This window comes from Pyrgilauda ruficollis, unplaced genomic scaffold (genome assembly GCF_017590135.1).
Source record: "Pyrgilauda ruficollis isolate IOZ18807 unplaced genomic scaffold, ASM1759013v1 scaffold1, whole genome shotgun sequence".
NCBI lineage: Eukaryota > Metazoa > Chordata > Aves > Passeriformes > Passeridae > Pyrgilauda > Pyrgilauda ruficollis.
This window is the reverse complement of record NW_024508100.1, coordinates 3,522,153-3,549,331: the sequence shown is the minus strand read 5'-3', so window position 1 is coordinate 3,549,331 and position 27,179 is coordinate 3,522,153. Positions and strand designations below refer to the sequence as shown.

The following is a 27,179-nucleotide window of genomic DNA, read 5'->3' as shown; positions in this document are numbered from 1 at the left end:
ATTTCTGCCCAGGAGGAGTCAGGGCGGACTGTGAGGGACAATGAGTGGGGGCTGATAGAGGAGCTTCTCTACAGTGAAGCGCCGCCATCTTGCAGTACGGACGAAAAGGTGTGGCGGGCGCCATTTTGCATTTGGCCGAGAGATGAGAAGCGCCTTATTGCATTTCACCTCCTGGGCGCCGCCATTTTAGGTTACGGCATAGCCTCCGCCTTCCCAAGCGCAATCTCATTGGGCGCCGCCATTTTGGCTTACGAACAAGACGGCGACCCGCAGGGGTCCTCACCCCCTCCCTTCCTCCCTTTAGGTGCCTTCATAAAATGCCCGTCGAGAATCCCCTCTTTTTTCGCTCCGCTCCCAAGATGGCGTCGATGCGGGAGAGCGACACCGGCCTGTGGCTGCACAACAAACTGGGCTCCACGGACGAGCTGTGGGCGCCGCCGAGCATCGCCTCGCTGCTCACGGCCTCGGTCATCGACAACATCCGTCTCTGTTTCCACGGCCTTTCCTCGGCCGTCAAGCTCAAGCTGCTCCTGGGGATGCTGCACCTGCCCCGCCGGGCGGTGGATGAGGTGAGAGCCGGGTGGGAGTCGCAGCGAAGCGGGGCGCGCGTGTGTGTGAGGGGGAGAGGTCGGAGATGGCGTGAGGGGAGAGAGGGGGGCAGTGCCAGCACCACCTCCCCCGCCCGCCTGCCCTTTTCTTTCCACACGGGGGCTGCGGGGAGGGGGGACCCCGCGCTGCCCGCGGGGCGAAGCCGAGCGGCCGCAGCCCCTCAGGGCAGGGGCGTGTGGTAGGGCTGGTCCCCACAGCCTTCCCCGCCTCTCCCTCGCAGCCTTCCTTGGACGGGCAGGAATAAGTGAAGAAGGTCTCCCGGCTCGTCCTCAGTGTGAGGAAAAGCGCCGAGATTCCCCGCGATAAGGGAGTGAGTGGAGTGGGAGCTTTGCTGCTGCTCCTCCTCTTCCTGCTCTTCGGGGATTCCCTGGTTAGCGTTTTGAAAGCAGTTTGGACATTAAATCCATTGTGTGGCCCACAGGGACTCATTGTAGGGCTGTATTTTGGGTGCCTTTTAGGGAAGAGGGCTTTTCTGAGGCAGTGGTTGTGTGACGGCTAGGGGAGAGGCAGGATTGTTTAGGGGCGCTCGTGTGTGTGTGTTCGGCTTCTCCGCTCCTTCCTTAGTGCTGGCAGCTGTGTAGGTGTCACAAGTCGAGCATCTCGGCTTTAGGGAGGACAGCAGCAAGTGCTGAAACTTTGGGAGTGGAAGATCTGGGGTCTGCACTGAGCAGTGCTTTTCCCCACCCTCCTGCAGTCAGGTCTTGATTGGGGAAAATTGCCGTGCTTTTTGTTTGTCCCTCTTTACCTTTCTGGGAACAGCTGGTGCTTTCCTCTGTTGTCCTACCCCAGCTAATAAACTGGCTGGCTCTGCAGGCTTTTTCACTTGGCCGTGGACCATGCTTCATCTACACCTCCAGCTAATAAACTGGCTGGCTCGAGTCTGAGCTGGCTCTGCAGGCTTTTTCACTTGGCCGTGGACCATGCTTCATCTACACCTGGCTTATTCTTACCGGTAGGCAGCTAGAGGTGTTTGGGGCAATAGGAGTGGCTGGAAATATTAGGTTTCTTCAGGCACACCGGAGGAATTCCTCTCCTACTTCCATTATGTAAAGTAGCATTTCCTGGTAACAATCCTGGAGGTGGTGTGGAGTTAGTTTTCACCTTCCTGTGTAGAGTATCCTCAGCTGTGCTTTCACCAGTCTTTCTTGGCTAAGACAGCTGCTTCTTAAGCTTAATATACATATATACCAGGCAGGGTGTGGTATGTAACTTGGATTGTTGTATGCTCAACTTTTGTGCATTTCTAGGCTGAAAATGGGCAAGCATCACCTTTAAGAAATAATTTAGTGTACGTCTTGCCATATGCCATTTCATGTTTGTCTTGCCATATGCATCTGTATGATTCTTCACTGTGTTACACTGGGGTCACTTAAAAAAAATCTAGTTCAGCATGTGTATGCTAATTTTTAAAACATGATATTCATGTTTAGTGCCTGTCCAGTGAACAAGCTGTCATCCTTGTGTGTGATAAATGTTCTGGACAAACAAAATAATCTAGGCCAGAAAGGGGGATGGGAACTCGTGTGAACTTGTGAGTTTGCAAAATTCTTGTGACCTTAGTGTGAAAATCCAAGTAGCCTGGAAGAAATTAGTATTGCAGTGTTTAGAAAAATCAGTTGTTTTAGATTGAAAAGAGCTTCAAAGAGCTTAAGGACCTTCATAAATAGCACTCATGGCAACTCTTTGAGGGAGAAGCATTCAAACAAACTGAAATAATTTGTTGAAATGCTTCAAGTGTGTACACTGAGTGAATGTTTTAAACCAAACCCGAGGAAGAGCTGCCAGCAGCTTTCCTGGATCTGTGCTTGTGTTAGCTGTGCAGATAAACTGTATGTAGAGAAAAGCCAGTCAGTGTGCCTTTGACTGTGTACTTAAAGTGATCAGCTGTGTTCCAAATGTAAAGCTTTTGTTACTTCTGTAACAAAATGCTGTGGGATTTTTCAGTTTGGCAGAGTTCATGAATTCAATAAGCTTAATCTTTTATGGTAAACTGATGATGCTTGATTGAGATCTACCATTAGCATCTTTAATTATTTCAGGAACATGTGATTTGTTTTTCCTTAAACTGGGAGAAGGGCCTTATAAAAAAGGTTAAAAATAGAAAAACTCCTGAGGCAGAAACCCTTTACATTGCTGGTAGGCCTGCTATTATCATTACAGGCTTCCTTGTATAGATGGTAAAAATAGCTGATGTAACCAAACTGCTGACAGAAAGGGCTGTTGTCTTATCAGATACTCATCATTTGTGGTTAGTTTGCTATGATAGTTTTTTGTGCAGATTTGTCACCTAACTTACTATCAAAAATTCCACGTTTTAATTGGCATAGAGCCCTTTGCACACAATACCCAGAAAATAGGTGAATATGTCTGTGTGCAGAATGGCTGTGCACATCTCTGCAGCAGCCTTTGCTTGTGTGTTGGGGAGCGCTGGAAATGGTGCCTTCCTGCCAGGACAGTGTAGCTGTAGCTGCCTGGAAGTGAATTTCTCACTTGGAAATCACCCCCATGTCTGAAAATTATTAAACTTAACTATGAGAGTGCTTAATTATTCTCCTCAGAAAGTCATTTGTCTTTCCCATGCCATGTGCCAGTCTGTATCGATCATGTGCGAGAAGCACCGAGCTGGCATTTGGAAGCTTAATTGTATTGGAAAATGTATTACATCAGCTTTGTAAAGCTTTGGGAATCTCAGTAGCAGCTGCAGGATATGTTACACGTTGAAAGATATTCCCCTCTCTAGATAACAGAGTCAAGTGAGTTATTTTCTCTACAAAATATTTTTTTTCTGTTTTCTGTATAGTAGCTTTTTCATGAAAGCTTAGAATAACACAGAAACCATTTGGGAGCAGACATTTGAGTAAAAAGCAATGTGGGAATCAAGGAAACTGGTGGTAGTTGGTTTAGAAGGGATTTAATTGCTCCTGGTCCTTTCTAAATCTGTGTGAAAGCATCAGTCTAGACAAGTGAATCTTCAGTGAGCCCTCTTGAAGGCTTCACTTAAGTGGATTTATACTCAGATGTAATGTCTTTCAATTTTCCTAATGTTTTCATTCAACACTCCAAATACTATATAGATATAAGTGACTTAATTCTCATAATACTCTTGTGGGACAGGTAATAAAACTAATTTTTTATCATGCTGTGAACCTCATTACTGCATGTTTGTTCCTGCTGACTAATAAGAATAATTGGCTTTCATTTTCATTTTAAATTGTGTCTTATAGGCAGTTATCAAAAATTCCTTTCCCACTGTAATTCTCTGGGAAGAGCTTGCAAACTCTTAAATCTTATGGCTTTTCATCTGCTAATTTTTTTCTAGATAATTGCACTTATTTGAAATGATGCCCAAAGCTCAGCGTAGTGCTGACCAGAGTTTCAGTTGTGAATTTGGCAGAACTGTTATTTCTGTTTATTTTGCATATTATATTCTTGTTAACCTGATTCACAATGGCAAGTGCAAGCTTTCTTTTTATGCCAGTATTTATTTGTTCAGGGTTGACTGTGATGTTACAACCAAGTCTGGAACAAGGACTGTGCTTCTGTGCTCTCTGAACTGTCTTGAGAGGAGGATCCCTATCCCAGCAGGGACCTGCCTGTTTATTAGAGTAGAAATCAAAACTGTTTCTGTGTACTGGCTTATGTGCACCAGGAGCCATCTCTGCAGGGAAGTGGGGATTGAGGAGTATGGCTGCAAAGGAGTAAGAGGTGACATGACACTTGCATTTCCCTCTGTAGTGAGAGCACACAGACTGATGTGCACCTTTCTGGCCTGCACTTAGAGTTCATAATTATTCTGTGATGTAAAATGGTATATTTTAATCCAATCATTCTCTTGGCCACTTCAGCTCTTTTTCATTATTAAAATGCAAACCACATACAATAGTGGTATTGACCCATCCTGGGTCTGTATGGTGTAAATATTAATACTGTGTTTTCAATCCAATGCTTTTAGTTTAATGAAAATATTCTATAATGATAATGCAGCTACCTATTAAATACCATTTTTTCCTATAGCCTCAGAAAGATTAAAGCTTCATTTGGTTTATTAGCCAACTGTTGATACAGTTGCCTGAAAGTATTGTCACACACATTAATTTAGGCAGAATACAAAGCAAATAAATGTGAAATATTTGCAAATAGTCATCTTGGAGTTGTCACCTTGTGTGTTACTTGTAACGCTTCCCTTTAAATACCTTCCCACAGTCCTGTTTGTCCTTTGTGCACAGCCATTATTAATCTGCCTGTGTTCCCAGACACTTCCCATCCTGCCTGATCCCTGCTTGCTAGATGTTTCTAGTTGTGGCCTATGCTTTTTCTTGTGTGCTAGCAAGCTGATAAAAATACTTAAGATTGTTACGTTTTAGATGAGAAAGACACTGGAACATGTTACATCACATCTTGACATTCATGCTTAGCAAGATGCTGGTTGGATCTGATGGGAGTCTTAATGACCCAGTGTTGCAATCATAGGCAATTAAGAATTAGGGATTATGGCTGTGCCCTGTAAAGTAACAGGAAAACTGCATGTAGCATTCCCTGATGAGCTGCATTTCATGCATTCTCAAACCATAAATGTTTCTTTTCAGCTGCCAGTTGAACAGTGAGGTGGGAACATGTATTTAAATTGCCATTTGAAGACAAACCTGAGTCAAAACTTGAATCCAGGCTTGTTAAATGCAAAGCCATATTCAGGCAAGGTCTCTAGTTAGCTCACAGCACTTGTTAGTGTGCTTTGCTTCCCTGTGTGTGATGGTGACTGTTATTTCACCATGTTCTTTCTGTCACGAGGCCTTGTGATCATGTTATTTGCCCCATGCAAGGCAAACAAATTGTTTCTGGGCTCCTTTCTTGAAGGAACCAAAAGCTTGTTAAGCAGTGGGTTTTGGCATAAATAGGCTGCCTGAACTTTAAGCCTGGGAGCAGAAGGGATGCAACATGCCCAGGCCAGAGTTCTACAGGAACATTCATAGTATAGGCATGTAGCTCTGTGAATTTTTGGTACAAATAGGAGTTTTGTGGAGTAGCTATGAAGGGTAAATTGTGAGGATGCAAGAGACAATTTTCCTCTGACTTTGCTTTGATGAAGGAAATGACATTCTGTACACTTACCTGCGTTAGTGGTGTCCACAGAAAAGCATGTGAAAGCTATGAATTCATCAGCTCTTCTGGTATGTTTCATGTGTTTTGCGTAAATCAGTACCTTGATTCCTTTAGGCTCGATAAAAGGACAAAAGACTTTGCTTTGATAGTGTTCACAGTCATCCTTATCCACTGTAGAAGTGACTTTTGTTAAGGAGTTTAGGGTTAGAATGGAGAGGTGGCCGAGTGTGTGGAGATTCTGGTGAGGTTATGTTTACTGAGGAATAAATGAACAATGGAGAACCAGCAAAGACTAGAACCTCAGAAATGGATTCTTTCCACTGGGTAAGAGTTGGTTAAATTTGACAGCACATTAAACAGTGTGTGCTCCTGGCTATGTGCTCAGTTTAATCCAAAGCAAATCAATGGCACTGCTAAGATGGGAACTGGCCCATGTAGTGTCTTCTTCCTGCTCCCCTCTTTGTGGTTCTGGTGTTTGTGTGACTGCAGTCAGTCACTCCAAGGAGCTGGTTGAGCTTAAAGCTACAGAGGGTGCTGATTTTGGGTCAGATGGACTGATGCAGTTTGTTTCACAAGCACATAATGTGTGAGCCCTAAAACATGCAGGGGGTAAAGGACAAACTGGCTCTGGAGTGGACTTGTAAACCCTTCCAAAGTGAGAGGGCAATAACATTGTGCAGATGAAAGGACTTGAGAAATGTCAATGTTTGTTTGCCTCTGAGCTTTAAAAGTGGATGGGAGAGGAATGGGTAGCAGAAATTTAAGTTTTATTTCTTTTATTTAGAGTGGTATGCGTAGAGTAAGTTTATTTTATTAAACCTTTTCATAGAAGATTGCTTTAAATAAAGGGAAAGAAACAGCATGAAGGTGAAGATGAGTCTCTTGTTTTCCTGTGTTCAGAAACATGATGACTGTAACTGAGCTATATGTGCCACAATGGGTGGTGAAAAAGCAAAATTAATGTATTTCCTTATACTTGCTTGTACATTCTTCAGTGTTAATGCAATGCAGATAGAGTATGGTAAACTACTTTAAGTGATTTTACTGTTGTGTTCTGTGACTTGTTAGACACACAGAGTATCTCAAACATCTTAGTTCACTGAAGCTAGTGCTGTCATGCTTACATGAAAATGTACTTAGAAAAAAAGAAAGTTCAGTCTTTGGGGGTTTATACTTGTGAATGAAGTAAACCCCTGACTGTAGTCACCTTGATTTTCATGTCATAGTGCCAACAGATATGTTTGTCAGTAATTTAAAAAATACTGTTACAATGAAACTTAAAATTTATTTCATTTATTTTTTTGCATTTTTCAAAATAGAAAAATTGCTTTTTTTCTGACTGTAGAAACTTTGGGTAGATAGAAAATCTTGTTGCTTGTGGCATGTTAAGAGAGCTATGTTTACTTCCCATAAAATTATGTATTATGTCAAACAATACAGTATTGATTAGGTTATTTTGGCCTCAGCTTAAGTAATATTTTGAAGACAATTATGATGCAGATACAATCTGTGTAATTATGCTGTAGGCTGGCAAGGGGCACATCTTCATTTAGATGCCTGTTCTAAATAACTTGCATTGGATTTGCATATTCCCATCACTGAATAGAAGGGGTGGGTCCACAGGGAGTATGAATGTAAAACAGGAGAGACAGTAATGTAAAAATTTGGCTGCTGCTTTTGAAAATGCCCAGTGCTAAACAAAGTTTTGAGCTGCCAAAAGCTCAAAACAAACTTGGGTTAGATTGGCTGAAAGCAGTTTAAAAAAATTGCCTTGGTTCATTCTTTGCTTTGTTCTAGAGTTAATGTATAACTGTGTGGAAACAGTCTCCCTCTTCCCTCCCCCAGTAGTAAAACATTGTGCATGTTTGTATCTTTTTAAAATAAATCCAACTATAACCTGTTTTAAACTGTTTCCAATTGGTTGATTTTCTTTTTCTTTTTTTGTTAGATGAAAGGGGCACTGACTGAAATTATCCAGCTCGCTACCTTGGATTCAGACCCCTGGGTCTTAATGGTAGCTGATATTTTAAAATCCTTTCCAGATACTGGCTCCCTTAACCTTGATCTTGAAGAACAGAATCCCAATGTTCAAGATATTTTAGGAGAGCTTAGAGAGAAAGGTAAGCCATTTCTGTTGGTGAAAATTGCAGGAATGTGGTGCCTTTTTTTAGGAATAACCTGTCATTTCACAGGCAGCCTTGCTGTCTTAAAGTAGAGATACAAGAACAAGCACTGTCTTGTCTCTGAACTACCACAGTTCATGACCTGGAATGTTACTGGACTGGGAACTGTGGTATTTGAGGAATGGTAGCTTCTTAAATTATTTTTTCACGTATCATCAGAATTTAATGTCAGTTATTGCCTGGAGTGTGAAGGGCAGCACAAAAGTTGTGTGGATGCATAAATATCACAGGCTGTGCTGCAGCTTAGTCAGTAAAGGCTTTTTTCTGTGTTGCTCTGTCTCTCATTTGTGGTACTCAAGACAACAGCAAGTCTCTGTCTTGTGTGGAAGCACCACCACTGTCCTGGGCAGGGGCTGCCTCTGCTGGGAGTGTCTGGACAGCAGGTGATAGGTGCTGGAGGGAGGCTGATCTCAGGAAGAGTTGTGCTGCTGATGGCCAAGCAGCTACAGATTGCCCAGCAGCTGAAAATATGGGGTCAGGCACTTGCACAGTTGCTGCTTCAGACAGTAAATGGTGATGCAAAACTACTCCTACTCCAGTGGGTTTATTTTAGCACATTGTCTAGAAAAAGCCCTCGGGCATCCATGGACAGACACAGTCTCCGGGCTGGAGATTGCAGCAGAACAACAATTAAATGACTTGGAGGTGGAAATACTTTGTTTTCTTTCTATAAATTAATGATCTTTTGTCTGTCCACATTTGTGATTTGGATTTTCTTTCAATAGTTTGGTTTTCATGTGTAATTTTTAAGGAACCTGAGAATTCAATTTTTTTTTTCTTTTGACAATAGCAGCATATTTAAGATACCTATAATTTGACTAGGTATAATTAAAATGGAAGATTTTATGAAGCTAATGGGAAAAACAAACATACTAAGAAGTGGTTATATATTGTGTAATAATTGGAACTAAATTACTCCTGGTGTTTATACAAGTAATCTAAAATTTAAAACTACCTGTACAGCCTAGTTGAAAAATGTTTTGTCATTAGCTGTCAAAGAGGTGCTAATACCCCTGTGTACTGTGTTAACTCTTTGTGCAGTAAGTGAATGTGAAACCTCAGCTATGTTGCCGTTGGAATGCCAATACTTAAACAAAAATGCCTTGACAACACTAGCTGGGCCACTTACTCCCCCAGTGAAACATTTCCAGCTGAAAAGGAAACCTAAAAGTGCCACTCTCAGAGCTGAACTCTTGCAGAAGTGTAAGTATAGCATTAAGATTGTGTACAAATTAAATGGTAAGGGGACAATTTATGTTCAGTATATTCAGTCTTATTCTCCTGAATTGTGATACACATTAAAATGTTGTATTACAAGAGCTTTCCTGGATGAGGATGGACTGATGTGTGGAAGAGCAGGTGCAAGTCATTCCAGCCAGGATTGCATTAAAATGCTGGTATTGATTTAAATGCTGTTCACATTTCAAGGCATACAAAGAGCTGTAGCTTCATAAAGCACAGATAGGTCCTCTCCTGGGTATGTGTAACAGCCAGTTGGGAAGACCTCTGAGGATATCTTTGGTTAAAACTCCTGAAGGAAAAGTAAAATGAGGACAGTTTTATTTTGCCATGTGCTTTTGGAGCAGAGAGCAAGGGCTGCTAATTAATGCTTTCTTTAACTCAGTGTGGCTGTATAGGGTGTAAAAACCAAGAGGGTTTTCTCTTAACAAAAGGCAACACATGTGTACATGTATGTATTGGTAGCTGGTTGAACTAAGTGATCTTAAAATAGTTTGCAGCAGCTCCTGTTCTGTTGCAGCAGCTTGCTGCTTTCTTGCATGTAACTTGAATTGGTCTGGTTAAATACAAAATTTGTAACTTTTCATAATGTGTCATATAACTTTTAAAAATTATTTAAATTTCTACTGAGTAAATTGCCTTTTCTGGTAATTTCTTTTAGCTTAGGCCACCTTGTCCATTGCATAGTCGTACTGATTTCACATTTTCTCCAAATACTATGTTTACTTCACATAAATGACTTGGGTTTTAATTAAAATACAATCATTTCTTTGTTGGTATTCCTATCTCTATGTATTACTTAATAACATTATATGTAAAAAGCATTGTGTTATATATTTTCAGCACAGGTTCTGTAATAACTAAAGGCATTTTTCCTTTTAGCAACAGAAACTGCGCAGCAGCTCAAGAAGACTGCAGGAGTGCCTTTCCATGCCAAAGGCAGGGGACTGGTCAAGAAGATAGATACAACAAGTATGGCTCACTTTCATCAGTTCTCAGAAAACCTGATAAAGTAGCCTTGATGAAGAATAGAATTGCCATCTGTTTTTCACAAAAGCTTAAATATTTTTTGAAGCAAAGGATTTCTCCCTTTCTGCCTCCCTCTCTCCTGATACTTAAATATTTCTGACATGTCTTGTCAGAAAGAACAACAGTGTGTGGGGTTTTTCAAATAGCAAGTATATCTGCCATGCTTCTAAAGTGTATGCAGCTAGATCATGCCTATAGACTTTGATAGGAATTTAATTTGCATCACTCCAGGAATAACTCCTGACTAAGCCATGTTGCTCCAAAAGAAAGCAGAGTGGATCACAGTAGTCTGCTGTGCTCTTTGAAATGCTCTGAAGTAGACTGAAACTACTTTGTATTTGTATAATTCTGTCTGGAGAAAGAAGAGGGGACGGTGTGCTCTCTCCAGCCAAGGCTGAGCAGTGAATTCTGCATGGCAAACCTGTAGAATGATCCTTCATCTTTGTATTAGTGCATTTCAGCTGTTTGCTGAAGTTCCTGAACTGCTTGAATCTTTCAAATAAGGTGTGACAAGAGGGTTTAAAATTAGTTACATACTCTTAAGTCACTGCACAGGAATAACGTTCCTGGCCACCAGCGATGCTGAGGTGTGAACCTTTGAGTGATTTCTTAGTGTTGTGGCTGGATGTACTATGAAGTACTTTGAAGTACTTTGTGTCAATGTTGTTTAAGACACGGCTTTGAGGGCTGAAGTTTGGCCTTGTGTTCAAGTACAAAATGCAAAAGGTCTAGTTGTAATTTGAGCTAAAAAATTTTCCATTATAGAAAAGGACTGTTAGTTCTTGGCATTCTGTGTTGCTTTTGAATGACTAAAGCCAGTTCTTAGAACCTGGCCTTTAGAGCCAGTTGGCCTCTAGACAAGGAGTTGGGGACCTGCTGAGGTTTGCTCTGCTGAAAGGTGCTCACATGGGTCAGAGCATTGTCCTATGGTGAAAACATTTTCAGTGTAACACTTAGAGGAATACAGAGTCTGTAAGCTCAAACTGAAGTTCTCTGTTCATCTTCTATTTACAGAGCATGATGAGATTGTCAGGAAGCTCAAAAACCTGACAGATCTGTATATGAATCCCATATCTTTTAATAGTTAAAAGATTGCTGTGTTTAGTGGTAGCATTAAGTGTGAAGTAGAGGGGCAGCATCACAGAGGTGGGAGGAAACAGATGCTTACAGGTGTAGCTGATGCTGCTGAGTATTGAGACAGCAGGTGTTCTGTTTGCACTATAGACCCAGGCTGGTCTTCCTCCTTGTGCAAACAGCAGCTCTAGATTTTCACACCCCTGTGTGAGGCAGTGACTTACCTTTGCAGTACATCATGAGCCCTTAGCCCTGCAGAAGCTGGGCTAAGATTTTTGGTTAAATACAGTTTTATCAAGTAATTTGATTGTGAAAATCAAAGAGCAACTTTGTCAATAATTGGATTCAAAAGATTTATGTCCTATACTGTTTTACATGTTCAGAGTTTATCTTTTCAAGCAAGGGAAGCTTCTGTGTGTATAGGAAAGCAGACTTTGGTAGCAGTGCACCTGTTTGATTACTTCATGTAGAATGGGGTTGCAGGCATTGGTCAGAGTTTGGCCCTTATTCCCTTTTTGAAAAGTAAAACCTAATCTGACCTTTGAGAGACATGTAGTGTTATAGCAAATTCCAAATTATAATATTAATGTTTATAATAAACTTTTTAATTTAAAGGGCAAGTGGTATATGCATTAAGAAGGGGAAGAGCTGAAGAACTCATTACAGCATTTTCCATAACCAGTTAAACACATATTTCAGTTGTTGCTTTTTTTGCTCTTCCCTAAGCACCACTCAAAGGAATACCAAAACAAGCTCCGTTCAGGAGTACTTCAGCTCCCAGTGTTTTTAGTCCTTCTGGAAACAGAACTCCTATTCCTCCGTCAAGAACACCTTTGCGCAAAGAAAGAGGAGTAAAGGTAGGTGCACTCCTTGTTTTTCTGCTCAGGCCTCTTCTCTCACCTAAAGTGAATTTCTGCTGCTGCTTTGAATGAATATATTAAAGGAAAAAAAAACTGAGGATGATATTTAGAGATAGACTACATGCATTTAACAATGATTATTAAGTTCTCTGTGGTCTTTCTTTTTAGCTTCTAGATATCTCTGAGCTGGATATGGTAGGTGCTGGCCGTGAAGCAAAGAGAAGAAGAAAGACATTAGGTTGGTACAGCATTCTATTACACAGGCTGTCAGTGCACCTGCAGATAGGATCAAAATTTGTAGTACCATTTTGTGCTTAATTTGCTAAAGCTTAGCCTGAGCTAAACTTTAAAAAATTAAGGGATGTGATACCAAGCAGCCCAAATAGGTTTTAAAGGAGGATTTTCATTTGTTTCAGTGCTCTTACTTGTATTGCCTTGGCCTAGGTAATCTAATTCAGTCATGTGAAAGGATTGAGCTAATCAGTTGTGCTTTGGGCAGCCCATAGGTGTGTGAGTGGCTTCAGTGCTGGAATTTTTCTGAGTTATTTTCATCTGCTCACTTCTACTGGCTGTATGGTCATGTAAATTAGGTGAAAGTAATGTTGAAAAAATTTATAGCACTGTTCAAAATGTTGACTGAGAGATCTTAGCAAGTGAATAATATCTGATACACTGCTTTTAAGGCAAGTGACAGGGTTGTGCCCTACTTAACCATATCAAGAAGATATACTATGCAGCATATTTGTCCTAAAACAATTTTTTGGGTTTATTACAGAAACAGAATACTATCTCAGAAGAAAACCATAATTTCAATTAAAATGTTGCTTGGGCTTTCATGCTTTCTAGTATCAGATTACTCAGTTACTGTATTCTGTACATTATTGTTCGGTTCATTATTTGGTTCACTATAAAACTGTGTTTGGAGATTACTGTATCTATTTCAGCAAATACCTCTTCAGGCATGTTTTAGCATACTTTGAGAAATGAATTTTTATATCTTTGTTTAAAAAGTATATTCAGTATTTCTGAAAAAATGTTTGGACTCACTTGTGTTTTTATGCAATAGATACAGAAGTTGTGGAAAAGCAAGCCAAAGAAGAAACAGTAGTAGAAAATGCTACCCCAGATTATGCTGCTGGCCTTGTATCTACACAGGTAAAACCAAAGCAAAATCAGTTAAACAAAAACCAACCAGTCAAAAAAAAAAAAAAAAAGGAAAAATAGTCTTGACATGTGCTATTCTAAACTACTCAAACACTGTAATGGTATTTTACTCACTTGTTGAAACATGTCTCTTTATGTAAAAATTTTTACATAATTTTTTAAAAATTCCATTATATTTTCACCAAAAAAAAAGCAAACCTATTGCTAGAAGTCATTCAGTCAGGAAGAAGAAGAACCTGTCATGTGTAGGCCTTTTTCCTCCTATTTCAGATAGAGCATGTTAGAAACTATGGTGCAGCTTTGTGTCCTCAGTCAAGATGTAGGTTCTACAAGAATGTTATGTCCTGCCCTTGCTTTTGAGTGAGAAACTGTCTGTTGGGCTTGTGTAACAAGCCAAGTCCAACATACAGGCATATTGTGGTAGGCCAGTCAGGAGTGAAGGTCATTGCCTCTCTTCTGCAGAGTGCTAAGAGAATCTTTGTTTTAGCAAGTTCCACATTTTACAGAATGTCCATGTTTTATATAGTAGGGCTGCCTTAAATGATTCGTGTTAGACTTCCTCCCCCCAAAACTTCTTTCCTCTCTCACCCCCTTATGTTCAAAGGCTGGATCAGGCAGTGAAATCATCAACCATGTTGCTGTTTTTACACTCTGTATGCAGTATCATGTACAATTAAGTACAAAATGAGCCTTTTTCTGTAGCCTCATCATCCTAGACGGCATCAGTCATGTTGGTGTTGGCTGCCTGTTTCAGTGGGAATGGCGTTTTTGCCTGTGCTGTTACTGCTGCCTTCTGCTTGCCTATGCCCCAGAGGCCTTTGTGTTCTCCTGGGTGATAGCCTAGTAGGCCTTATGCCCATGGATGAACGTGGTTCTGCTTGCTAGTGGTGAAGAGCATGTTTCCTCTGGCAGATCACTTAGTCCTAGAGTGCAATTCTTCATAAAGTGCCATCTGCACAAATTTCTAATGTTTGAAGTGGAAAGTCAGTGTTGAACAGGTTGTTAGGTAGGACTCCTAACAGAGGAGTTTGCAGTTAAGTTCCCAAAAGGAATATCTTAGTAAAACTAATGTTGAAGTTGTATTTAAAATGCAGAAACAGCCCATGAATACTTGCAGTAAGGCTTTAATACTTTCTTTTCTGTCCTGTAGAAACTTGGCTCGTTGAACAATGAGCCTGCACTACCTTCTACAAGTTATTTACCTGCTACCCCCAGTGTGGTGCCGTCTTCCTCCTACATCCCAAGCTCTGAAACACAGCCAGGTAACAGACACTTCCTTGCTCTTGGGATCTGATAACTGTAACTCTGTACAGTTTTACTGTCTGGCTGCTCTTTTATTTACAAACCTGCTGTCCCTCAACTTCAGTGAAACTCCACCTTAGCAATATAAAATCCATTGCAAGACTCTAGCCTTTGAGTTTGGGGAATCCAGACATATCATTTAACCTAAGTAAAGAAAATAATTGTTGGCCCTAAATTTTTAGGGTGACTGCTAGGTAAGTCAAGTAAGTGAAACAATTTCCTGATTTTTTTTTTACACAGTAATAGAAAATCCAGCCTTTGTAATCCCCAAAGAGTAATCAATATAAGTCTAAAGTATATATTCCACCACACACATACTAGCACATACAAAACAGTTGCTTTCAGAAATCAGTTTTTATTTCTAGAGGCAAGTACATATTACCTTTCACACAGTTTGGGATTAAACCATCCATTTTTCTTCTACCTTTGTATAACGAAAAAGATAATAGCTGATTTACTGATTTTGAAAAGTGCTGTTATTTTCAATTCTAGAAAATTGCCAATAGTAAAAAACAGTTTGTACAAGTCCTTTTTTCCTACAGTTTTATTTTAACCAGCTTGATTTTATTTTTCCTTCCCTGCTGTGTGTGAAGTCTTTAAAGGAATGCATCAATTTGTGCTAACAGATGTGCATGGCTGGGATTCGTTGTCAGATCGGCCCATTAACAGAGAACCAACATTTCAGTTTCATATATTATTTTTACTTGTGAGCTGTGGCATTTTGGGCACTACAGAAAACTGCATAGATGCAAGACCCAGTCATTTCATTTGGCCTCAAAACAATTCAGAATCTCTCTGAAGGTCTATGCACATCTTTCTGTGGCAGAAAATTGGCATCTCCAGAAAGAATGCAGCCAAGAACACAGCAGTGTGTCAGCAGCTGTAGTACTGTTTTCCAGAGTGTTGGCATTGTGTTCAGCAACAGGAAAAGTCTAGTTTAAAATTCTCTATTCTGTGCTCTTTCCTTTAGGAGTATTAAGCTTTTCTTAGGGAACAGGAACATAAAACTGTTTGTTTGATATAAGATGCACACAGAAGATCCACAGATTTGGCCTCATATAATCTGAAGTTGCATAATTAAGACATTACTTTATGAAGGTCAGTTATTCTGACAAGAGACAAAGCCAATAATGGAACTTGTACAAGAATAAGGAATAACTCGTAGTTGCAAATGTTTATCCTCTCAATTGTTCCACATCTACTGAAAAATAGCAGTATTGCTAAAACCATTGCCATGTCTGTGCCAAGGTGGAGAACCATACAAGTTTCATTTCCTAAAATCTTCTCTCAAGGGCATCAGTGTAGCTGTGATCTGTATCTGCCTGTAGTCTTCTGTGAACACAGGGTAAACAGGTCAGCTTAAAGCTCATGAGGTTTGTGAAGGCTGCTTGAGCAGCTGTGCCTGTGTCCAAGAGCTGCAAAAGAACGTAGTTAGAGTGTCCACTGGGTAATTACCACTGGCTGGACAGATGGTAGCTTGTATGGTCAAGCTGCTGTGATTTCGTGAGTTTCCTCCAACTGTAGCCAGGTTTGGAATAGTAGAACTTCCTTATTGCAGGTGAATGGATCAGCTTTGAGAAAGAACAGTTAAGCCTCGCGGGGTTTTAACTTCTAGCAGTTAGCGTTTAAATAACGAGTGACTTGTGAAGGCTGTGTTTAATTATGACATCTGTTAAAATATATTTGTATTTTCAGTATCTTAATGGCACTTCCTTTGAAAGCTGCCGCTACATTAGGTAAAAACTGATGAAATAATTTTTTACCTGCTCTTTGTAATAGTATAGCAACAATCCTGGTAGTATCAGAGTACAGCTGTTAGAGCTATATAAACTGAAAAGTAAGTATTGAAGTTCCAGTTTAATAAATTGGATATTGATTAAACATCAAATTTTATGCTAAATATAGTGTATCCATATGGAACAGCTAGTTACTCTGTCTAATGATTTCTAAAGATAATTGAGTGGAAAGAGCATTAGCTCTTAGCTTTTTCATATGGATATTAGATGGCATATTGAATCGTGGTGCTAAAATGGAATCATCAGAGATTTTGACTTTCTTTGAAGGTCACTGGTGATGCTAATCCCTATTTGTGGATAATAATGTTTTAACTATCCTGACTGGCTTTTGCAGCTGGCTCTGCACGAGAGGCCTTGCAGACCAACAGACAGACAGAAGAGCCTGCAGCTCCAAATGCTACTACAACTCTTCCTGCACAGTTCAAACAAAGAACACCCATGTACAACAGCAACTCTAATCCCCCTGCAGCTACACCTACCTCACCCCTAACACCCACCACACCTCCTGCCATCTCCCCTGCGGCACAGGCACCACAAGTGGCCCCCCAAACTCAGCAACAGCCACCACCGAAGAAAAGCCTCTCTCTCACAGTAAGTAAAAACAGATTCCTTTTGACTGATGGTTTTGATGTGGATTGCATCTCATTTATATGTTGGCATTTCTTGGCCTTTGGATTATGGAGTGGTTGAGGCTGTTTTTTTTATAACCAAAGATTACATAAACACTTTGTGGCTTAGCACTGCTGTCTTAATGTTATTCACAACATTTTTAGTTGTGCAGTGTTAATGTTGCGGTGAGATGTCATTACTTAATGCTGTTTGTTATGTAAAATAATGTATTGCTCATTATAAAGAATTTTGGGAGAAAGGTGTATTTCCAGCAGAAATTGCCCAACCAATTGCACATAATATAAATTGTTTAAAATTGTCCTGATGTAGCTGTAGTAGGAGAAAATACATAAATAGATTATTTTAAGGTAAAAGATTTTATTTCTGATCCACGTCATCCCCCCATTACACATTTTTCAAAGCCTGAGAGTGGGGATATATCTTGAAGCTTCCTGTTCCTGGTGCATATATACCTGGTTTGGTATGTATTATGTGCATGCTTGGAGTTCAGTTCAAGGTGCAAATGATCAGAAGACTTTGCTAAGCACGTCTGTAAGCCTGGCTTGCAAGATGTGAACTTTAGCAAGCTTGGGTGACTTCTTCTTTTCAGTAGCTCTACTGCATTTATTAAAGGAAAATAAATCCTCTGAAATTATTGTAAGCCTGGGTTTGTTAGATTGTAGAGAAAGCATTGGATTATTTTCCTTTTTCCCTAAAAAGGACACACAATGGATAATAAGCATTAAGCCCATTAAGCCTCTCACATGTTTCTGTAACTATTTGAAGGTGGGATGCATTTCTCAATGTCCAGAGTTCAATTGTCACTGCTGTGCATGTTAGGTAACTGTTGCAGAGGGAAGCCTTAGGTTAGGATGCCTTTTTTGTTAACTTTTTGTAGGTCCTACAAACTTTCACCTTTTGCTTTTATGCACATCTGTGGATATTAATGTGCTCTCTCTTGGCAGAGTTTTTCTCAACTGAATTGAAATTTATTGTGTTTGTTACAGAGGGAGCAAATGTATGCTGCACAGGAAATGTTCAAGACTGCAAACAAAGTTACAAGGCCAGAAAAGGCTCTTATACTTGGATTCATGGCAGGATCCAGAGGCATGTATTGATACTAATTTAACTTGCTTCTGAACACACAAATGTGAAATACAGCCCAGCATTTTTAAATGTGCATATGAGTGTGCTTCAGCTTTGTCTGTATGTGTTGGACTCTGCTTTACACTGGACTCTACATACTTTGATGAATTATAGTTCTAACTACCTGGAAATGGGTCTTTAGGGTCCATTTCCACTAAGTCAACTGGTCTGTCAGAAAAGCTGCTGACCACAATATAACTGAACTCACTGTAGAATCAGGGCTTAGGGTTGAAGAGAAACGAGGCAGCTGCTAAGCTGTGAACAAAGTGGTTGGGTGCTACTGCTCTGCCTAGAGGACCAGTGAATGTAAATTCTTTTGTGGCCAGTTGATGTACCAGTTGGCTAGTACAGAACCTCTTTGCTAATTCCTTGCTTTAGAATCTGGCAACTGTTATCTCAGAGACTTTAGATAACAACTGGTGCTGTGAATCACAGGGAGATAAGCTGTCTCATAGCTGGATCCTGTTATATATTGGCCTTGATAGACCAAAGCTGTTTTACCTAGAAGATTATTGGATGTAAGATGAGAAGGGGCTTAAAGAGTCCTTAAGTGAACTCCAGCATCTGCACTAGCTCTGGTTTCTAATTTGGTATTTGGGGGCTCTTACCCAGAGTCCTGCAGCCTAAGTGTGGCTCATGCATTTGAAGTAATGCAATACACTGGTGAGAATGACTAGAGCAGAGTTACTGTGGTGATCCCTGAGCTTTAAGTTTGATGCATTTTGCACTAACAATGGTGTTTTCAGTGCTCAATGCTACTTCAAATTGTACAGCTACTAGGAGGCTCTACTTTAATACCTACACAGACAGCTTTTTCTAACATAAGGTAAAATATTATTTTGGAAGTGTGTGTGATACAGGTTCACATATACATATATAGTGAAGTAAATATTAATATGAATTCCTTTAGTAATAATGTCAGCACCTTCTGAAGGTTGGATAAATAACTGCCAGCTGATATTCTTGAACATCATTCCAGTATCTTGAAGTGTAACATTTAAACTTCTACTGGCATGGACCTGAGTCTGGGACAAGCAGTTTCAGTGAAGTTTTTTGGGCTTCCTTAATGGCTAAAAATTCTTGAGGCATTTAACTACAAAATGTCTCCCAAATAAAGTAACTCTGGTAGTTCAAGTTTACCAACTCCATTTAAATATAATAATCTCTTCTGATTCTTGAGGTAGAGAACAATGACACTGGCAGGCTTTACTCCCTCTTTTATTGTTCTTCCAATTATGTTAGCCTTGAGCTTCGTCTTTTGGGGTCTGATTTTGTTATTTTTAAAACTTGGTCTCAGGAGTGTGGAGGGAGGAAAATCTTTGTCTGTGGTTTGCTCAGCTTTGGGTTTGAGAGTTGTTGTTTGTGTTTCATGTTTTTGGGGTTTTTTAAGCATAAGAACCCCCTATCTTGTCTAATATACTGCTGTATATACTAATGTACTGTTGAAATGTCTAACTGTTTCTCTCCTTGTTTCTGCAGAGAATCCCTGCCAAGAGCAAGGTGACATCATCCAAATTAAACTTAGTGAACATACAGAAGATTTACCAAAGGCAGATGGCACGGGCAGCACCACTATGTTGGTTGACACAGTCTTTGAAATGAACTATGCTACTGGTGAATGGACCAGATTCAAGAAGTACAAACCTATAACTAATGTTTCCTAAGAGATGCAGCAGCAGCAGATTGGACCAAATCAAGTTTAGAGTCAACCAGCTCATAGAGTATGTCAACTGTACAAAATGGCATTCATGTGTACATTTCTTATTACCCTCCAGAGTAGAAGCTGTGCTCTTCAACCAAACTGAGCTCAGTGAACACAGAAGTGTTTGATGGTGTCAAACTCACTTAATTTTTTTTATTAATCTTGGGAGAGGGAAAGATGATCTTGGGGGAGGGGGGGAGACATTGTTGGTGTGTTTTTTGTTCAGGATGCTGAAAAAGGAGATCACAGCTGAAAGGTTACAGATGGGAGCAGTTTACTGCTAAGTACCAGAAGAGAAGACTACTGCACAGTCACTCACGGTTTACTGTTAACTGAGGGCACAGATCTTTATTATAAAATCATTTTCTTTGGCAACATAAGTTCTGTCGTAAGAATGGATGTTTGAAGAACCACAGGTCGGTACTTGATGATTTTGTATTTCAGCTGCAGTATAACTATTGCAGATGGTAGATGTCCGTGTCTAAGGGTACCCAGTGGATGTTTAGCTTATTTATGCTTGGGTCATAGGATGAAATTGAGTAGCTTTGTTTTAGCAGTGGGAACGAAGTGGCACGGACCCCCTTATGCATCCAAAGGAGATCACTTTATTGTAGAAATCAGCCCCTTTTTATACCTTTTAATCTCAACCTGACATAACTGAAACCAAAAAGAACAGAAAGAAGGCACCCATTGGCTGGCTCAGCTGCAGTGCTGCTGTCCACGTGTCCTATCATCCAGTCAGCTTCCTGCTCATACACTGTCCTCGTTTCTCCAGCCGATCACACTCTCACTTCCAACTGTCCCTCAGTGACTCTCTCCTCACTCCTGACTGCCTCTCACCCCTCAGCTGATTTCCACCCCTCCAGCCTGCAGCTGTGCCTTTCCCATGGGGCCTTCTGGGGAGCATAAGCCTTAACCACTTTAATAATCATTATCCCATGTCCTACATCTCCCCCCTCTTTTTTATTAAGCAATGAAGACCTACTAGGAAAAACCTAAGCCATTCCTAAGACATTAGTAACAGTGACAATAATAATAACTATTACAACTTTTCAAAAACTGTAACTGAGGCTTCTCTGTTGTGAGTAGTAACACTTAACAGGAACATAATTCAATTTTGAATGAAATTAACAAGGTGAAGCTTACAACTGCCTATATGCTTTGCTATCACCCAGGGTCTACCAAGGAGCCTTCTTTTCACACTGAGGACTTGGAAGGCCTTTCCTGGACAAGGCTTCCATGTTTACCTCAAAGGAATGTGGTCAAGCTTTTGCAAAGCTAAATCAGTGAGTCATTTTTTTGTACAGAAACACCTGGCTTTGATAGCATACTTTTCCTTGCCAGTCAAGGCCATAGCTTGGCCAGAGCTAAGACCTAGACTGGGAAGGCTTTCCTATCGTATCCTTAAAAGAAATCTTCAGTAATAACACACAGAACAATCGGCTTTGTCATAAATAACTTGTAAATAACTATAACTATGTACATGTATAAACAACTCCTTTGAAAGAACCATTTATCTTTTTGTCACAAACAAACCAATCCAAAACTATCAGAGGAAACATCTCTTTGTTTCAGTGAAACCTGCAGCCTCCAGGCAGGTTTGCTCCTCTGAGGAGGCAAGGCAGAGGTGCAAGGTCCTGGAGGCTAGCAGCAGCAATGCTGGGGCTCGCTGTAAAGGTGGCATGGCAGTGCCCCTGCCAGGGCAGCCACCTGCTCACTGCTGGTGGCCCTGTGCCCCAGAAGAGTGCAGCATGGCAGCATTGGCTGCTTCTGCTGCTGGTGGCCCCGTGCCCTGACTGCTGCTTCTGGGTGGATGTATGAGACAAGTGTTCTGGTGACAGCCACTGGGCTGGCCGTGCTGTTGTTGCTGGACCACGCTTCGTGAATGGCGTTGCTGTACTTGACAGGCTGGCAGTCCCTGATGTGCCTGTGGCTGGCCCTAGGCCACCTGCAGCAAGGTGAGCAGTGTCCATGTGGCCACCAGGCCTGCCCTGACCCCCACCCAGCCAGGACCCCCTGCATATGTGTCCAAAACTGAAAGTGCGCAGCTCAAGCCCCTGCCAGAGAGTTAGTATTACGAGCAGTAGTTCCTACGTTTTGGCATGCTCTAACCGTATCTGCTACATCACAAGTACATGGGTTATGAACAGCAAGCAGTGCTTTTCTACAGTCTTGGTTCACATTTGTAAATGCGAGCTGCTGCAGCAGTGTAACTCCGGCCTCATTATTGCTGACTTGCCAGGAGAGCGTGGCATGCAGTCTATCCAGGAACTGCACAAATCTGCTGGACCCTATAAAATCTTAGCAAAAGACATATTAGAATTGATACCTATCCCTGGGAGTCGCTGCAGGGCTAGGTGAGTGATGGTATCACATCCATCATGTGGGTAGCCTGCGCTGCAGGGAGTGCAAAGGGGCCCTCTCCAGTCAGCTGCGCAATGGCAACTGGTGCATTTCTGTCCTGCAGCGCTTCTGCTGGGCTGTACACAGCTGTCAGTAATCAGTTAGCCAGACTGCAAACTGCATCACTGTTAGAATAATTTTCCTTGTGCTTTTTCAGTCATGGGGTGTGAGGATGTACGCAGTACTGAGAGACTCAAGGTAGCTTAGGGCGCGATGGGAGGGTACGCTCTGTTCTTTCACTAGCACCCTCAGGTCTTTATAGTCTAGCTTTTGGTCTGCTGTGTGTTGTTTTGGTGCATCTATTACTGGGCAGGTCGAAATGACCGCCAAGTTGCCCTCCTTCATGGTGGCTTCCCAGCATTGTTGCCAACGCTGGACTACTGCATCGCCCTCTTGGGCCGGAAGTGAGTCTGCCACCCGCTCGTGATGTGGGAATTCTGCGCCAAAAGGGCCAGCCACGCAGGGATTTTATCAGGGTAAGGCAGTTCCATGGGGCTTGGGTTGGTCTCGGGATAAGGGAATTCAGCAGGGTTTGGGCCCATCTTGGAGTCGTGTATGGTTTGGTGGCGCTGAGGGTTTGGGGGAATTAACTTCTGAAGTCGTGTAATGGCTGACATTTGCATGGCTTCCTTTAAAGGCTGCCACGATTGGCCCCCATGTAGCGAGGTGCCCGCAAGCTTCGGCATTGCCGTCCCTGGTGGTATCAAAAAGTCTCTGCCCTATTGCTTGCCAGGTTTCTGATCAAAGGGGCCCACTAAAGGGAAAATCTTTAACTTGATTAGACATCCAGTCCAGCAGGGTGCTTAGTTTCACATCAGCCATATTAATAGATTGCTGATGTAGGAGCCGCCTGACCTGGCCCAAACTCCTGCTTTGTTCCCCTGATATTCCACCTCCCATACTCTCTCCCACTGGTCTCCCCATCCTTTCGGTGAGGTGCACACACTTTAAATGCCCAAGTTCCTTCCTGAACTCTCTGGATCCTGCCTGGCCGGTTCCTTGACCTAGTGGGAGCTGGTACCAGAGCGGACTGCGCACCCTGAGCCACCTTTATAGGTCCCTGTTTAGGCCAGCCAGCAGTGGGGAGCAAAGCAACACGGACCTCCTTATGCATCTGAAGGAGATGGCTTTATTGTAAAAACTGGTCCCCGTTATACCTTTAATCTCAACCTGACATAACTGAAACCAAACTGAGACCTAACAGAACAGAAAGAAGGCGCCCATTGGCTGGCTCAGCTGCCATGCTGCTGTCCGTGTGTCCTACCATCCAATCAGCTTCCTGCTCTTACACTGCATGTTTCTCCAGCCAATCACACTCTCACTCCCAGCTGTCACTCAATGACTCTCCTCACTCCTGACTGCCTCCCACCCCTCCAGCCTGCGGCTGTGCCTTTCCCGTGGGGCCTTCTGGGGAGCATAAGCCTTAACCACTTTAATTACGCCATATCCTACATCTTGTTAACTCTCCATATTGTCAATGTACACGCCCAGCATGAGTTAATCTTTATTTGGCGTGATTTGAGATAGACAGAAACTGAGTATCATAACTTTCTGAAGGAAAAAAGCCATCAAAATGATAAAAGTAACTGTGGCTTGTCGCTGCCAGGACGTGATAGTTTCTTGCCATAGGAGTCTTGGGGCAGAAGTTGATCTATGGCTCTTGCATAACTAACCCTTTGCACAGCATAACTTACCTGGAGGAAGGGAAACAACTGCATCTCAAAACCAATTGGAGCTTAATTTAAAAATGGCCCTAGAAATGGTTGAGACACATCTGAGTAGAAGTAGTTTTGTTGTCTTGAGGCACTATTAATGTATGTTTGGTTGAGCAGTCAAAAGCTGCTTGATTGCCAAACCCTGACCCAAAAAATTTTAAATGACTGTAGCTGTGGTTCTTACCAGTGTAGTTTTATCAGTTTAATTGCTAATGTGATCACAATCATACTGGCATATAAATGTGCCTTGTACTTGTCCCTTGCTAGTAGAAGCACATTTTTATCTTTACAACTGTGTTCATACCACTGGTGTAATCTGGCTTTAATGCTACAAGCAAAGCTGGCAGTTACTGAGAGGATTTATGTACATTAGTCAGGATTCCTTCTTGGGACACTTAGCTTCATCATTTGAAGGAGTCTTGAATTCAGTGTCTGGTTTCTGCCAGTACTTGTGTGTGGAGCTGTGCTTGGCTGGGAATGCTGCTTAGAAGGAAGAAATACAAAGATGAGTAGCAGAGTGGTGATGTGTTGAGGAGGTACCTTGGGCTGACTTAAAGATTCATGTTGAAGTGGAACTTTTAGGACTAAATGAGGCTTTTTTTTTTTGTTCCTCTTTTCTGAAAAAAAGCAGACCAAATCCCATAGTACACTTGTATACTAATAAAGACATTTAGATGTTTAATTAGAATCTTTTTTTTTATTGGGGAATTTTTTTATTGTATTTTAATCTTTGTTTTTCAATCAAACTACCCAACAGGACAGGGTAACTATAAATAATATTTTAAAAAATGCCCTGTATTCTGCAGTGTTTTAAGATGTGACCAAAAGTGTAGATTTCTTAACTTTATTTAAGCAAATACACAGAATGTTCTAGCTCCTGTAACAGGCAGGGTATTTGATGGTAACTGCTGCTGTTACAGAGTGTTGTGCATGTTTTAGTGTGAAAGTTGCTCACATGTAACTGTCACATCGGGGCTGTCCTCCCCAGAATTACCCATTTCAGAAACAACGGATTGCAATTTTGATTCCAACTTTTCTTTTTAAACAGCTTGACAAGTGAGGGTGAGTAGTGAGCTTTAGTTTTTAGGAGTTTACTAGAATGTGTTATGGTTATAACTTATTTGGTTTTAGAGTGTTACACAGTGAGGGCTAATGACAGGATATGAAAGTATTCATCTTTTAGAAGAAAGGTTTAAAGAAAAGTGACATTCCTTTTGTTGTCTGCATTCAGATTTTGAAGTTTCCTTGTGATGACCAGTTTTCTGCACGTGTGTAATTCTGTCTTAACTGTTCCCGCTTGCTAGATGAGCTGCAAATATCAGATACAGCTGTTAAGAATGAGCATTTAGAAAACTGGCTGGCTTGATGGGCACGTACTGTCATTGTAAACTGTTCATGCAAGACCTGTGCTGTTCAGTCGTGGTCAGGAGCTGCTTGTGATGGCTCTTTTGGCTTACTTGAGGTTAATGGTGGTCCCTCACTAAACTCTCTGGGGCCACAGAAGCCTGCATTTCAGACCTGTGCTTTGGGTGGAGATAGCTGTCCCTCTGCTCTCCAAGAAGCCCTTCTAGAATGCAGTGGAGTCCTTTGAGTGCGGTAGTGTGCAGGAAGCTTAACCATGCTGCTGTTTGTAATTGCTGCATAATGCAGTTGGTCTCCAGGCCTGTTTGTCTAAAGTCAGTCATAGGCAATAAATGGAAATTTTAAGTAGAACTATAGTATATTTTTAGTTCTGTGAACTCATTAGGATGAGACAATGTAACAATGCAAAATTATTTTTTTTTTAAGTCACTCTATGACCTTCAATACCAGAGGATTACTTCAACTTGATCTGTGAATCTATAAAGTGTTTAAATGCCTAAAGAAGGGAAAGTTTCTGGAACATTGTTAAAGTGATACAGTGAGAAGTAAAACTACATGGAGTTATTTGGTTCAGTGAATTAAATAATCAAATCTGTGTTCTGGAAGTAGGAATAATGCCAGACAAATCAGAAAGGGAAACTTCAATATTGAAATTCCAATATATTGGAATTGTTACATACAGAACAAAATCTGGCCTTGGAACTTGACATTTTTTGTCTTGAATACTCAGTCACTTGGATGTGAAGTTACTCAGTGAGGCTCAGTGTGTGCTGTCAGGTAAAGGTGTAAGGTTAAACAAAAGCATTTCATTACTCTAGAATGACTTGCAGATTTACTGTGTTGACCAGAGAAGTAATACAGAGTTTTCTTAAAGCTTGTTTTTTTCCTTTCCTTATGCCTTTATCCAAGCATGAAGTTTTAGGAAGTAGCAAGCCCAGACTTAAGAACTTAAGAGTTGTGGGCTTGAGCTGCAAGGGGGATGTCCCAGTCTCTCTTGCCCTTGCTTGTAGAGAAGCTGCTGTCTGTGCAAGCCTAGGCATGATATGAATTAGGTTCTTGGATTTGAGTGTGAAATACTGCAGAAAGAAGCAGTGAAAGTGGCTTGTGATTTCCCTGTTCCTGTCCAGACTTTGTTTTTAGGGGAGAAAGAGCGCATTCATCTTACCCAGGGTTCTTCAACAATTTGTCCTATAGTGAAGTGCTAGGTTTCTGAAGGCTCCATTTTCTTTCATGTGTGCTGTGAGGACCAGAAAGAGTGAAATGAGTGTAACAAAGAAAGGGAGCCCAAGAAGGATGCTGAGATCACAGATTCCATCTTTCTGTTCATTCTTTTGCTACTCTAATGCTTTGTGGTTATCTCCATACAAACCATCTAGGCTTAGTACAGTTAACACTCTAGTATTGGGCTGGTATTTTGTGGGTTAACCTGATTTTCAGTGCTGGCTTTGCCATTTAATCTTTCAGTTCAATACCATAGGATCCTGGATGCAGTGGGGAGGAGCCTTTGGTAGTTGCTTGATATCTCCATGTGAAATTGGTCACTTCTCTCACTAAGTTGTATCAAAGTGCAGACTGCTTGTCTAGATAAAAGAATCTTGAGACTTTGACATCATGCAGTTTAAGAGTGAATCACATTTTCATAGTAAGTTCTGACTGGAAAAAAAAAAGACTAAAAAATGTTAAGCCAGAGCCCTCTGGGCATCTGGTGCCTTTAACAAAAACTGTCATTTTGTAAAATGTCACATCTATAGCATAGCCCGTATGTTTTCTATTGGTTTTTGTTTGGTTTTTTTTGTACAGATGTAAATTCAAAATATTCTGTCTTTGGGTACGTATTTTCAGTGTAATACAGTATGTATAATAAAAAATTTAGATTTTCTAAGGAA

At 41.2% G+C, this 27,179-nt stretch overlaps 1 protein-coding gene across 1 annotated transcript; it reads left to right on the top strand.

Moving 5' to 3' along the window:
* On the top strand, positions 1-27,179 carry NELFA (negative elongation factor complex member A). Its single transcript, XM_041478565.1, has 12 exons — positions 1-108; positions 305-569; positions 7,658-7,829; positions 8,934-9,095; positions 10,014-10,103; positions 11,961-12,091; positions 12,263-12,332; positions 13,161-13,249; positions 14,409-14,520; positions 16,691-16,947; positions 17,973-18,072; positions 19,591-27,179. Exons 2-12 carry the CDS (start codon positions 318-320, stop codon positions 19,773-19,775), a joined length of 1,620 nt encoding a protein of 539 aa, XP_041334499.1. The 5' UTR covers positions 1-108; positions 305-317; the 3' UTR covers positions 19,776-27,179.